Source organism: Chelonia mydas, chromosome 4 (genome assembly GCF_015237465.2).
Source record: "Chelonia mydas isolate rCheMyd1 chromosome 4, rCheMyd1.pri.v2, whole genome shotgun sequence".
In the NCBI taxonomy this organism is placed as follows: domain Eukaryota; kingdom Metazoa; phylum Chordata; order Testudines; family Cheloniidae; genus Chelonia; species Chelonia mydas.
The window spans coordinates 114,676,354-114,691,225 of record NC_057852.1 but is presented as its reverse complement, the minus strand read 5'-3'; the positions used below and the strand labels follow the sequence as shown (position 1 = coordinate 114,691,225).

The window sequence follows — 14,872 nt, the reverse complement described above, 5'->3', positions numbered from 1 at the left end:
GTGTTTGTATCATCTTTGTATTGTAAGTTATATGTATGGTGTGTCTATATGTACTGTGCATTTGAGTGACACCCCCCAGATAGATTGGCATTAGCACTGCCTACCGTGACATGAGCTATACAATTGATCCATTCAGAAGGCAAGGGATACACCCTATGACTCAGCAAGGCATGCAGGGGCATGCCTATGGACAGAATGGTCTAAGGCTTCCAGGCCATGTGCTGGGCAACTTGTGTTTGAAACAAAGGAAATCAAGCTGCCTCATAAAAGACTATAAGAGGAAGCTGCATCTTCTCCATTGCGTCTTTATTCCTGCTTCTAACCTCTAGACTAACCTTTCTACAAATGAAGCTCTAAACAAAAGACTGAATGACCCTTCCAAACTGTGGATGTGTTCAAGCCAGCAAATTCACTAGTACTGCTAGGAACCTGATGGACTTTGAATCTTTGTATGCATGTGACTAACACGGCTGCTATTCTGAAACCTGTCTATGTACTGAACTTTCCTGAAGTTGTTCATTTTATGAGATCTACCAAGATCACAAGCTGAAGTGAGTGATACACAGGAAATGCCATAATGGATCAAACATGTAGCTCATAACTAATCAGACACAATCTATCTAGTCCTCTTTCTGACAGGGGCCTGTACTTGCTGCTTCAGAGAAAGTTCCTAGAAACTTATGGAAAAAACTTTCCCACAGTCCAAGTTTCTTCCTAACCTTATGGATTAATGATTTGCTTGTGCTGTGAAGCATGAGGATTTATATTCTTTAAGTTTATTACCCTATTCAGTAACAGAGAACATTCTCATTATTCATATAAATATCATATCTGCTGAATCTGAATAAGCTCTTGGGGTAAAAACCAAGCCCCACTGAATTAAGTGGAAAAACTGCCATTAATTTCAGTAAAACCAGGAACCACTGGTGTCAACAATCTCTTCCGGCAATGAATTCCACTGGTTAATTATAAATTATACAAAAGGTCTTTAAATTTTTTCACTTTCAATTTCATTGACTATTCCCTTATTCTTATTTTGTGATAGAAAAAAAAAAATAAGAGCACAGACCAATTAATGATAAGTGTACTTTGAACAAAGCATTTAAACTTTAATTTGTAATAATAATCAGAATAAAATTCCAAAAATATACTATAGATCATTTCATAATATTCCATTCATTTAATATATTCCATCAGCAGAACTTGCAATCATAGTTGATAAATGGCCAACATAGCAGTTTCACTACATGGACCATAAACAAGGTACCGGTATGAAATGCAATAGAATGGCCCCAGTAGAAGGAAGAGCAAGAGCAAACTCTATTATCCAACTGTGAGAACAGAATGCTCTACAATTCTTAAAAACAGAACAATGTGATCAAAAGTTGGTATATAGTCAATAGCTGTATATACTTAGTATTTAAAAGTCTGCTACTGGAATTATTTTACCACACAGAACAAACTCATATGAAATGAAATTACTCATTTCAAAAGGAACACTTAGTTTTCATGACAAACATTAGAACTACACTGTGACTTCATGGGAGAAAGAAACAAACAAAAGATTACAAAAATCTAGTTATAGGGAACAAAAGTATTTCATAAGTTATTATATCTCTTTTCTCTCCCACTATACAAAAAGTCTTACAAACAAGTATTTCAAATAGTTTGTGTAATTTTTGGACAACATCACCCTCTACTGGAATTAGATTTTAAAAGCTTTCAGTCACTTACCATTGTCGGTGCATTCACTACGGAGAGATTGTAACCATAAAGAAATGAAGACCCAAAAGCTCCAGCTAAAGAGGCAATAATAAGCCTGCCAGACCAGTCCTGAAAAGAAAATAATTTAGGAATCATCAGTTTACTTTTTAAGATACAGCTATAATTATTAATAACAGTGTCTTGCAGACGATCAAGTACATCCTCAAGACAAAGGTTAACAGCTTGGAAACATATTCTCTCTTGTAATTCAACTGAAATGAATGTTGATATGAAGTTGTCACACTTGTACATATATTTTAAAATCAGATTAATGCAAAAGTCTTGCAATGTGCACATTTTTACTGCACCTGTTATTTTACTATAGAAGATGTAAAAAATTAAAAGCTGCATTCAACAGAAACCTCAATCCCCTTGGGTGCTGATTGCAGAAATACAGATTGGCTACAGAACCTAATGCAGGTACAGAAGAGAGTTTTATTCTTGAGCACAGAAGAAGTATGGCCTAGTGCAGGGGTGGGCAAACTATGGCCTGCGGGCCGCATCTGGCCCTCCAGACATTTTAATCCGACCCTCGAGTTCCCACCAGGGAATGGCGTCCAGAGCTTGCCCCACTCCGCGTGGCTCCTGGAAGCAGCAGCATGACCCTCCAGGTTCTACATGTAGGGGCCGCCAGGGGGTTCCGCACTCTGCCCCCGCATCTCCCACTGGCCGGGAACCACGGCCAATGGGAGCTTCAGGGGCAGTGCCTGCAGACAGGGCAGCGAGCAGAGCCGCCTGGCCGTGCCTCCACATAGGAGCCAGAAGGGGAACACGCCGCTGCTTCTGGGAGCTGCTTGAGGTAAGTGCCACCCAGAGCCTGCACCCTGGACCCCTTCCTGCTCCCCAATCTCCTGCCCCAGCCCTGATCCCCCTCTGGCCATCTGAACCCCTTGGTCCAAGCCTGGAGTACCCTCCTGCACCCCCTAACCCTTCATCCCCAGTCCCACCCCAGAGCCATCACCCCCACACCACAACCCCTGCCACAGCCCGGAGCCCCCTCCCACACCCTGAGCTCCTCATTTGTGGCCCTACCCCAGAGCCTGAACCCCCAGCCAGAGCCCACACCCCAATCCCCAATTCTGTGAGCATTCATGGCCCGCCATACAATTTCCATACCCCACCATACAATTTCCATACCCAGATGTGGCCCTCGGGCCAAAAAGTTAGCCTACCCCAGTTCTAGATTATAGGTAAGTTCCTATTTCATTCACAATATTGTGGATTCTGCAATATAAGGCTTCAACAGCCATTTTGTTTTAAATTAGCTTACTTTGCACAGTCCACAATTGTGCATACATTTTGAGGTTTGCAACACACACTTTTTTCCCCCATTAGTACATGAAATGATCTCGGAGAGTTTTGTGCAGGCCACAACCAGGGTGGGGTGAGCAGGGGAGCCACCCAGGGCGCAAAACCAGTGAGGAAAGGGGGAAATGGGATGGAGAAATGATGGGGGGGTGGGAAACGATGGGGGGGGGGGGGGTAGAGTCCTGCAGCAGGCATGGTATCACCACCCTTACTTCTGTGCTGCTGTTGGCAGTGGTGCTGCCTTCAGAGCAGGGCGCCCAGCCAGCGATTGCCGCTCTCTGGCCTCTCAGCCCTGAAGGCAGTGCAGACGTCTGCAGCAGCACAGAAGCAAGGGTAGCAATACTATACCCCCTACCAGGTTTTTTGTCATTTCACCCCCCCCCCACCCCGGTTTTCCGCCCTGGGCAACTACCCCACTCACCCCTCCCTGGGTACGGCCCTATAGTTGCATCAAATTGTCTGGTTATCAAAAAGTTCGCAGGCATAACATAATAGTTGAGTGTTTATATCATCCTAGCAAATTTTTCTTAAACAAATAGGTCTACTGTGACTTTTCCAAATTACTGCTATTAATAAAGATCCATTAATACTTTTCCGCAATTCACTACAATTATTTGAAGATCATCCTGCAATTCAGATAGGGTTTTCATTATAGGTCATATTTGTATCGTATCCAAGATCAGCCCAGCAGTTACTTTCAGACAGCCCAGGAACAGGAAACCTTCCGCTAGGGCTCCATAATTTTTAGTACCCACTGGATTTTGAAGATCTGAGACAAATTTTCTCATAGTTATTTGCTACAAACAGTTGCTGTTAGCTGGACAGGTTTTTTTCCTACCGTGTCGCTGCCAGTAATTGCCAACTGGTGCCTCTCCTTTAAGTTTGTCTTTGCATTCACCACCTGTGTTGGCAGTTTGCCGTTTCATATTTGCCACCTCAACACCTGCACAGAAGGTAAGATCATTCTGCAGCTGGAGTTTTTGCCAGACTTAACAGTCTTGCATCCCAGTGAATATTTTGTATCAAGGGCATTCATCTTTCACTATTCTCATAATCACAAGTCAAGATCAACACCACAAAAATGTCGGTTTCTCTCAGTTTCTGATTATGCCTGTAGAAGCTGTCCCTTTTATGGACAGTGATAGGTTTGGGATTTAAATGTTCCTCCTATTTCCCCAACATTATCCACTTTGTTCTCTGTGTCAAAGCTGACTAGAATGGAAGGTGTGCTCAGCATGGGTACCAGAGCACAGTCAGAGAAGCGACCTGTACCTCCTGTGAATCAAAGCTCTACAGAATTGCTCATGGAAATTCCTGGCCCGCTGGAAAAGTCACTTTGGGATGCTGATCCTAGATGACAGCTCATCTTTATTGGCCCTTGAATTTGTGGCATGCAGATATCCCATAAATTTGTCCGAAGTGGTTACAGTAATTGAAAGTCAAAGGTTTTAGTCTTCTAAATGCTTAAATCCTTTTGAAAATGGGATTTCGGAAATAAATCAGACTGGGCTTAAACAGATGAGTCTGCATCTGGAATACAGATACAGGGTAAAAAAGTTCCTAAGGACAATCATCATAGTCTCTATTCCTCTCAGAAATGGATGGGCCTTTTAAAATGGAGCCACTTTAGAAATAATCTACTGGCTCCAGAGCATTTCCGGGGGATAATTAGGGACTTTAAAGCTGCCTCATCCTGGGAATCATTGCTGCAACTGGTTAGTGGATCAGCATACAGTGTCCGTTGTCTACTGAAGTTGACAGAGGGGCTCTTAAGCATCCTTTCCCTTTGCATTGTTAGTAAACCATGCCTGACCATAATAAACTGTGGGAGATTAATGTGTCGGGGCAAAGGCTGCACCACGAGGGGACAATGTCTGCTGAGGTCAGTCACCTCCTGTATTTGAAGTCAGGGAGAGCTCACAAACATGCTATGTTGGAGGGCCTGGAGTTTATAACTTCTTCTGTGCACTATGGTAAATTTCAGAGAGTTACACAGCTTGTTAACCATTCTTCTCCCATTCAAGGCAGTGAAAATTATGTGCAGGAAGTCGTGGGTGGGAAATGTATTCCATTGCTTTTACCGCTTACTACAAGATGGTTTGTTACGATCAGTCAATTTTCCAGAAGGAAACAACGAAACAAAAATGTGTCATTCAGTTTTGATTAGAAGGGGCAATTTTAGAAATGCAAGCTCTTTACACCCATCAATAGAAGCGTCCGAGTACTTGATACTTGCCACCCTTCATACCAGTGTTATTGCACCACTAGAATTGCTTCAAATATTGAGTTAAAGGCAGGCTAGAAGGTAAATAGCAAAGAAGCACTTAAACGAACAGATCCAGCTGGGCATTCCCAAACCATGGTCACGGACAGGCACTCTAGGCATTCCAAAACTCAGTGAATGAATGAGGTTTGCAGCAAGAGACTAGATACATATGCCTACTGGGTTAAAGAAGACCCAGAGTACAAGTGTCATAAATATAAAGGGAAGGGTAACCACCTTTCTGTCCACAGTGCTATAAAATCCCTCCTGGCCAGAGGCAAAACCCTTTCACCCTGTAAAGGGTTAAGAAGCTAAGATAACCTTGCTGGCACCCGACCAAAATGACCAATGAGGAGACAAGATACTTTCAAAGCTGGAGTGGGGGGAACAAAGGGTCTGTCTGTCTGTGTGATGCTTTTGCCTGGAACAAATCAGGAATGCAGCTCAGAACTCCTGTAAAAAGTTAGTAAGTAATCTAGCTAGAAATGTGTTAGATTTCTTTTGTTTAATGGCTGGAAAAATAAGTTGTGCTGAATGGAATGTATATTCCTGTTTTTGTGTCTTTTTGTAAGTTAAGGTTTTGCCTAGAGGGATTCTCTATGTTTTTAATCTGATTACCCTGTAAGGTATTTACCATCCTGATTTTACAGAGGTGATTCGTTTACTTTTTCTTTAATTAAAATTCTTCTTTTAAGAACCTGATTGTTTTTTCATTGTTCTTAAGATCCAAGGGTTTGGGTCTGTGTTCACCTGTACAAACTGGTGAGGATTTTTTTCAAGCCTTCCCCAGGAAAGGGGGTGTAGGGCTTGGGGGGATATTTTGGGGGAAGACGTCTCCAAGTGGTCTCTTTCCCTGTTCTTTGTTTAACATGCTTGGTGGTGGCAGCATAGGGTTCAAGGACAAGGCAAAGTTTGTACCTTGAGGAAGTTTTTAACCTAAGCTGGTACGAATAAGCTTAGGGGGTCTTTCATGCAGGTCCCCACATCTGTACCCTAGAGTTCAGAGTGGGGAAGGAACCTTGATAACAAGTCTAAGAAATGCTGCCAATTAGGAATAGCCCTCTACCTCATCCTTTTATAATGGTAATGGTCACTCCTGCACGGGGTTTATATGTCACTTTGCCCTGGTCTACACTAGGAGTTGAGGTTGAATAGATTTCCTTACTCCACCCCTGACAAGGGGATTAGCGCTGAAATCGGCCTTGCCGGGTCGAATTTGGGGTACTGTGGACGCAATTAGACGGTATTGGCCTCCAGGAGCTATCCCAGAGTGCTCCATTGTGACCGCTCTGGACAGCGCTCTCAACTCAGATGCACTGGCCAGGTAGACAGAAAAAGGCCCGCGAACTTTTGAATTTCAATTTCCTGTTTGGCCAGCGTGGCAAGCTGCAGATGAGTGCAGAACTCATCAGCAGAGGTGGCCATGAAGAGCTCATCAGCAGCGGTGACCATGATAGAGTCACAGAATCGCAAAAGAGCTCCAGCATGGACCGAACGGGAGGTACGGGATCTGATCACTGTATGGAGAGAGGAATCTGTGCTATCAGAACTTCGTTCGAGTTTTCAAAATGCCAAAACATTTGTCAAAATCTCCCAGGGCATGAAGGACAGAGGACATAACAGGGACCCGAAGCAGTGCCGCGTGAAACTTAAGGCGCTGAGGCAAGCCTACCAGAAAACCAGAGAGGCAAACAGCCGCTCCGGGTCAGAGCCCAAAACATACTGCTCCTATGATGAGCTGCATGCCATTTTAGGGGGTTCAGCCACCACTACCCCAACCGTGTTGTTTGACTCCTTCAGTGGAGATGGAGGCAACATGGAAGCAGGTTTTGGAGATGAGGAAGATTATGATGATGAGGTTGTAGATAGCTCACAGCAAGCAAGCGGGAAAACCGGTTTTCCCAACAGCCAGGAACTGTTTCTCACCCTGGACCTGGAGCCAGTACCCCCCGAACCCACCCAAGGCTGCCTTCCGGACCTGCCAGGTGGAGAAGGGACCTCTGGTGAGTGTACCTTTTAAAACAGTATATATGGTTTAAAAGCAAACATGTTTAATGATTTAATTTGCCCTGGCATTCACGGCTCTCCTGGATGTACTCCCAAAGCCTTTGCAAAAGGTTTCTGGGGAGGGCAGCCTTATTCCGTCCACCATGGTAGGGCACTTTACGACACCAGGCCACTAGCACGTACTCGGGAATCACTGCAGAACGAAGCATTGCAGTGTATGTTTGCTGGCATTCAAACAACATCCGTTCTTTATCTCTCTGTGTTATCCTCAAGAGAGTGATATCATTCATGGTCACCTGGTTGAAATAGGGTGCATTTCTTAAGGGGACATTCAGAGGTGCCCGTTCCTGCTGGGCTGTTTGCCTGTGGCTGAACAGAAACGTTCCCCGCTGTTAGCCACGGGGAGGGGGGAGGGGCTAGCCACGCGGTGGGGGGAGGCAAAACGCGACCTTGGAATGAAAGCACATGTGCTATGTATGTAATGTTAACAGCAAGGTTTATCATGAAAGAGTGTACCCATTGTTCCATAAAATGTGTCTTTTTAACTACCACTCTCCCTCTTCTTTTTCCTCAACCAGCTGCATGTGTTTCAAGGATCACAGGATCTTCTCCTTCTCAGAGGCTAGAGAAGATTAGAAGGCGAAAAAAAACACACTCGCAATGAAATGTTCTCTGAGCTCATGCTGTCCTCCCACACTGACAGAACACATACGAATGCGTGGAGGCAGACAATGTCAGAGTGCAGGAAAGCACAAAATGACCGGGAGGAGAGGTGGCGGGCTGAAGAGAGGGCTGAAGCTGAAAGGTGGCGGCAGCGTGATGAGAGGAGGCAGGATTCAATGCTGAGGCTGCTGGAGAATCTAACTAATATGCTCCAGCGTATGGCTGAGCTGCAGGAAAGGCAGCTGGAGCACAGACCGCCGCTACAGCCCCTGTGGTAACCAACCGCCCTCCTCCCCAAGTTCCATAGCCTCCTCACCCAGATGCCCAAGAACACGGTGGGGGGACCTCCGGCCACCCAGCCACTCCACCCCAGAGGATTGCCCAAGCAACAGAAGGCTGGCATTCAATAAGTTTTAAAGTGCTGTGTGGCCTTGTCCTTCCCTCCCCCACCACCCCTCCCGGTGCTTCTCTCCTCCACCACCCCTCCCGGGCTACCTTGGCAGTTATCCCCCTATTTGTGTGATGAATTAATAAAGAATGCACAAACGTGAAGCAACAATGATTTATTGCCTCTGCAAGCGGTGATCGAAGGAATGAGGGGAGGGTGGATGGCTTACAGGGAAGGAGAGTGAACCAAGGGGCGGGGGTGGGGGGGTTCATCAAGGAGAAACAAACAGAACTTTCATACCGTAGCTTTGCCAGTCATGAAACTGGTTTTCAAAGCTTCTCTGATGCGCACCGCACCCTCCTGTGCTCTTCTAACCGCCCTGATGCCTGGCTGCGCGTAACCAGCGGCCAGGAAATTTGCCTCAACTTCCCACCTCACCATAAACGTCTCCCCCCTTACTCGCCAGCTTGGTGCTCCGGTGTCAAGATAGGGAATGGGTTCCGTCTATGGCCTCACCACAGTTAGGGAATCCCATTGCAGCAAAGCCATCCACTATGACCTGCACATTTCCCAGGGTCACTACCCTTGATATCAGCAGCTCAGTAATAGTGTTGGCTACTTGCATCACAGCAGCCCCCACAGTAGATTTGCCCACTCCAAACTGATTCCCAACTCACCGGTAGCTGTCTGGCATTGCAAGCTTCCACAGGGCTATTGCCACTCGCTTCTCACCTGTGAGGGCTGCGCTCATCTTGGTATTCATGCACTTCAGGGCAGGGGAAAGCAAGTCACAAAGTTCCATGTAAGTGCCCTTACGCATGCAAAAGTTTCGCAGCCACTGGGAATCGTCCCAGACCTGCAACACTATGCGGTCCCACCAGTCTGTGCTTGTTTCCCGGGCCCAGAATCAGCATTGCACGGCATGAACCTGCCCCATAAGCACCATAATGCCTGCATTGCCAGGGCCCATGCTTTGAGAGAAGTCTGTGTCCATGTCCTCACCACTCTCGTCACCGCGCTGACATCGCCTACTTGCCCGGTTTCACTTTGAAAGGTTCTGGTGCTGCATATACTGCTGGATAATGCGTGTGGTGTTTAATGTGCTCCTAATTGCCAAAGTGATCTGAGCAGGCTCCATGCTTGCCGTGGTATGGCGTCTGCACAGAAAAAAGGAGCGGAACGATTGTCTGCCATTGCTCTGACAGAGGGGGGGGCGACATGGCTTACAGGGTTGGCTTACAGGGAATTAAAATCAACAAAGGGGGTGGCTTTACATCAAGGAGAAACAAAAACAACGGTCACACAGAATAGCCCCCTCAAGGATTGAACTCAAAACCCTGGGTTTAGCAGGCCAATGCTCAACCCACTCAACTATCCCTCCCTCTGGTATTTCAGGCAGGACTAAATCTCCATTAAAGTTTTCAAGATGCCCCTGACAGACCTCACCAAAACGATTGTCGGCCGTTGATTTCACAGAGGGAGGGGGGAGCAAATGAATAAAAAACAAATCTGGTGTATTTCTTGTTTTGATCCACTCCATCTATCTTTTACATCTTTGGCTGGCAGCAGACGGTGCAGTAGGACTGCTAGCCACCCTCATCTCCTGCCTGCCCGGCAGAAGATGGTGCAATAGGACTACTAGCCATCCTCATCTCCTGCCTGCTCACTATAAGATGGTACAATAGGACTGCCTGCAGGACTGAAGAGAATGACCTGGTCGAGTCACTCCTAATTTAGTCCCTGCGCCCATGTCTGCCCAGGCGCTCCTGACCGACCTTACCGAGGCAGCCAGGAGCACCTCAGACACGATGACTATAGTTTTCAGGCCTATTGCACCATCTGCTGCCACAAGGCAATGGGTTGTTGCTGCTGTGTAGCAATGCAGTATCACATTACTGCAGGCACCCAGGAGAGATACGGTGACAGTGAGCTGAGCGGGCTCCATGCTTGCCGTGGTATGGCATCTGCACAGGTAACTCAGGAAAAAAGGCGCGAAATGATTGTCTGCTGTTGCTTTCACGGGGGCGGGGGGGGGGGGGGCCTGACGACATGTACCCAGAACCACCCGCGACAATGTTTTTTGCCCCATCAGGCATTGGGATCTCAACCCAGAATTCCAATGGGTGGCAGAGACTGTGGGATAGCTACAGTTCAACACTCCGGAAGTCGACACTAGCCTCGGTACTGTGGAAGCACTCCGCCAAGTTAATGCACTTAGAGCATTTTGTGTGGGGACACACACAATCCACTATATAAAAATGATTTCTAAAAAACCGACTTCTATAAATTCAACCTAATTTCATAGTGTAGACATACCCTTTGTGTGCCATGCAACCTCTCTTCTAAGCATACTAACCACTACAGGAAGTTCCCCAACACTCAAAATTGCTTGCTCCAGAGTTTTAAAGCAGCATGCTTCACTTTTGTTTGTGACTTGCCTCTCCGCTCCCACTACTGCAGATTTACTCAAATTTCAGGAGAGCAAGACACAGAAGAAAGCAGAATTAAGTAAGAGCTTTATCAGACAAATGCTTTTGAGAAAAATATTAATTCTGATGGGATCCTAAGCACTTTAAAAGTTCCTTCCCTTATTCCTTACAAACACACTTGGATGATCCCTGGGAAAGTAAACAGCATAACATTAACTACCACTCCTCACACACTCCTTTGCTTTACACCATCATTTTCCTTGTATCAGTCAGAGGTCACCATTCAAGGCACAGTTGTGCCTGTACCACACTGATGACACTCCCTTAGGTGACGTTTTAAAAGTGAGTTCAGAACAAAGATCTCTGAACAATCCAGGGGGAGCCTCTCAAAATTCAGGTAACCAAATGTCCCCATTAACACCAAAACTCTCAACAGCATGGCCTACGAGTCATACTGTCCCCTACATATCTTAACATTTTTTTTTCCTCACAGCATGTCTTTCTTGTCCAGAAATTAACAGAAGATTTATCCACTAATGAGTGCAACTCTTAAATTCAGTCTTTTATTTTGAGTTGCAACATTTGCAGCCCTGTTGTTTAAAGCCTAATTCAAACTTTTAGTTATACAGAGTTACAGTCCATTTCTAAGATTACAGTTAAACAGCAAGCTGTAAAATGTAATATTTTACCAGTACCTGGGTGACTTAAAGAGATACTGTCTAGATTTTCAAGAGTGACTAATATAGGTTCCTGGATTTTTGAGACACCTGAAAGGGGCCCAATTTTAAGGAAGTGCTGAGCACCTACTCTCTGAAAACTTTCCAGGTATCTCAAGATGGGACACTCAAGCCAAGACACCCAAAAATCAAGTCACTTTTTCAAATCTTGACCCATATATCTTTGCACAAGCTGGCATATTTACATCTTGACTCCTCAGTTTAGTTTGCTCTTTCGGAATCTGGGACAGAAAGAAAGTCCAAATCCCCCATTTCTGGTCCTTTTCTTGCTCAGATAGGCTTGTCGATGAGACAAGTGATCTTAGGAAGAAATAAAAGGTAGGTCATCTAGTCCAGCCTCTTGTGCTGAGAAAGGATATAGTTCACTTAGACCAGGGGAGGCCAACCTGTAGCTCCGGAGCCACATGCAGCTCTTCCAAAGTCAATATGTGGCTCCTTGTATAGGCACTGACTCTGGGGCTGGAGCGACAGGTGCCAACTTTCCAATGTGCCGGGGGGTGCTCACTGCTCAACCCCTGCCTCTGCCACAGGCTCTGCCCCCACTCCACCCCCTCCCCTAAGCCTACAGTGCCCTCGCTCCTTCCCCCTCCCCCAGCCTCCTGCACACCACGAAACAGCTGATCAGGAGGTGCGGGGAGGGAGGGGGAGGTGCTGATCAGCGGGGCTGCCAGTGGGTGGGAGGCACTGGGAGCAGGGTGGGGGAAGCTGATGGGGGGGGGGGCGCTGCTGACGTATCACTGTGGCTCTTTGGCAATGTACATTAGTAAATTCTGGCTCCTTCTCAGGCTCAGGCTGGCCACCCCTGACTCAGACCATCCCTGACAGGTGACTGTCCAACCTGTTCTTAGAAACCTCCAACGACTAGGGGCATGTCTACACTTGCGAGTTAGAGAGCATTAAAGCAGCCCCAGGAGCCCTAGCTCACTACCCGTCCACACTGGCAAGGCATGTTGAGCGCTCTGACTCCATGGCTAGAAAGCTCCTGGTACTCCACCTCGACGAGAAGATTAACGGTTGCTGCGCATTAGCTGAAACGCCCGGGCATCAGCGTGAACGAGGAATTCCATTTACTGCCCTCTAATCAACCTCCGGAAATATCCCATAATCCCCTTAAGTCAAGTGGCCACTCTTCTCATTGTTTTGAACTCGCTGTAGGAATGCGGATATGCCCTTTGAAAGCTCTGTTTCTGACAGCTGGCTGCTTATCTGCTCCGTTACTCCGACAAAGCAACCATTACTGTAGAATGCTGTGCACGAGAGAGAGAGGCGGGGGAGGAGGAGGGGTCTGCTGCTGTCTGAACTTACAAGACAGCAAGCTGACATGCTCTTAGCCCCCCAAAAACCCACTCTCTCTCCCCCCACATAAACACAACAAATGACCTGTCACACTCCACCCCATCCCCATTTGAAAAGCACGTTGCTGCCACTTACATGCTGGGATAGCTACCACAATGCACTGCTCTCTGTGGCCGCTGCAAGAGCTACTAATGTGGCCACGCCAGCGTGCTTGCAAGCTGTCAGTGTGGACAGCTTGCAGCACTCTCCCTACTGCGCTCCGCGAAGGCTGATTTAACTCAACGCGCTCTACATCTGCAAGTGTAGCCCTGCCTTAGGATTCCACAACCTCCCTTCGAAGCCTATTCCAAAGTTGCTGAAGTAGCAGTCCTTGTCTTGTACCTGTAAAGGTCATTCTCCTTATCTTCAGTAATGGTGACAGCAGTTCACTCCCTTCCCCCAGGTACCTCTGCGTTCTATGCTGATAATGGCAGTATTTTTAGCTGTATAGTTTTACAGCTGTGTATCAGACAGCATCTCTCTACTAAAAGAACAGCACCACAACTTTCCTAAAAGAGAAAGAACGAAGGTGGGTTTTTTGCTCCACTCTCCCAGTTACCTGTGCCAGGTACTGTGCATCCCTACTCACTTGTTCCACCAAGATGGAACCAAAAAAAAAAAAAAAAAACCCTTTTTGTCCCTCCCCCTTTATTTTTGTCTTTCATACACAAGAGAGACTTTGTTCCAGTTGCCCGCTGGTCATAGTACAATTTGCACGGTGTTGGCGGATAAAGTCCATGAAAATCCTACGCCATGTCTGGTCTTTCCACCAAATTACTCAGTTGAGCCACAAAATGGAAATGCAAACGCAGCTCCTCGGGATGAGGCTGGATCGTTTCATGCTCCCAGCCCAGCACGAATTACCGTTAAGCAGCCACGTGGTGCTACTTACGTTGTTCCCTCTCCGGCTAGTCCTTTGTAGCAGGGGCACCAAGTTGGGCATTTCCGGGTGAGGTGGGGGCCTGGGGCGCCGCCGGAGCCCAGCTGTCTGCCAGCAGGCGGCCGGGCCCTGCGCGCGGTGGGCAAAGCGCCCGCGGGGAAGGGGCAGCCCGCGCGCCGAGCTCTGCGCGCTTTCCGCCGGGTCGCTCCGCCGAGCCGCACATTGGGAAACGGAGCGCGTTGTGTAACCGTGCAAACACAGCTCCCAGCGGCGAGCCGGACTCGCTCTGGTTTCATTTTTCAAAGCCGGCCGAAATTACCGTTAGCAGCCACGTGGCGCTGCTTACGTTTTCCTCTCCGCAGCTGGTGCTGGGGGCGTTACACTGGCCGCTTTCGGGAGAGGTTTGGGCCCGTGGCGCCGCCTCCGGCCTGCTCTCTGCGAGGCGAGCCAGCCACTCCCTGCACACGTGCAGCGGGCGTGCCGGAGCAGCCCTGCAGACATCTTGAGGGTGGCTGCCGGAGGACAGCGGGGAGAGGAAACCCGGGGAGCGGCCGCAGCTGCGCCTGGCGCCTTGGGCGGGGGGGGTGGCCGGGCAGCCCGGGGATAGCACGCTGCAAAGTCCGGCAGCGGGGAGGAGGCCCCTGCGGGGGCCGGGGTGAGTTCAGTGCGAGGCGCTGTCAGCCGCTTGCACGTGTTGAAATCCCAGCGCGCGTTTGCGGGGCTCCCGCAGCACCGCGTTCCTGCGAAGTGGGCGGTGGAGGCCCGCCGCGGTGACAGGGTTGTGTCACGGGTTTCCCTGCGCCGGGGCCGCGGCCGCAGGAGCGGGTGTTGGGGACCTGCCACCTGGGGGCGTGACTCGCGCTCTTTCTGCGTGATTTTTTTTCAACGACCGATGACCCCTGCGGATGACGTTCCCCTGTGAAGGTGCCTTTGAGTCGGGGTCACGTCGGTGTCTCCCCGCGCCAGTGCAGTCAAGGGGAAATACAATACCTCAGTGAAACCAGCTGGTTCCGTTCTCGCCATTGCCTGGCTCTGCGCTGCATAGAACAGTCTGAGGGGTGGGCCGCAGAAGCGGTGTTTATCTATTGTAGCCCACTA

General features: G+C 48.0%; 1 protein-coding gene across 3 annotated transcripts in view; it reads right to left on the bottom strand.

The window, feature by feature from the left end:
- Positions 1–14,147, bottom strand: part of SLC2A9 (solute carrier family 2 member 9) — a 168,978-nt gene extending 154,831 nt beyond the window's left edge. Inside the window, exons 1-2 of one of the 3 annotated variants that reach the window (XM_037898063.2) lie at positions 13,787–14,147; positions 1,735–1,833 (exon numbers count right to left, since the gene is read on the bottom strand). In XM_037898063.2, coding sequence (XP_037753991.1) covers positions 1,735–1,833; positions 13,787–13,837 — 150 coding nt within the window. In that variant the 5' untranslated portion in view covers positions 13,838–14,147. The remainder of the gene's footprint in view (positions 1–1,734; positions 1,834–13,786) is intronic. The other 2 variants (XM_043544649.1, XM_043544650.1) reach the window with 2 other exon arrangements.
- Positions 14,148–14,872: the final 725 nt, after the last annotated feature.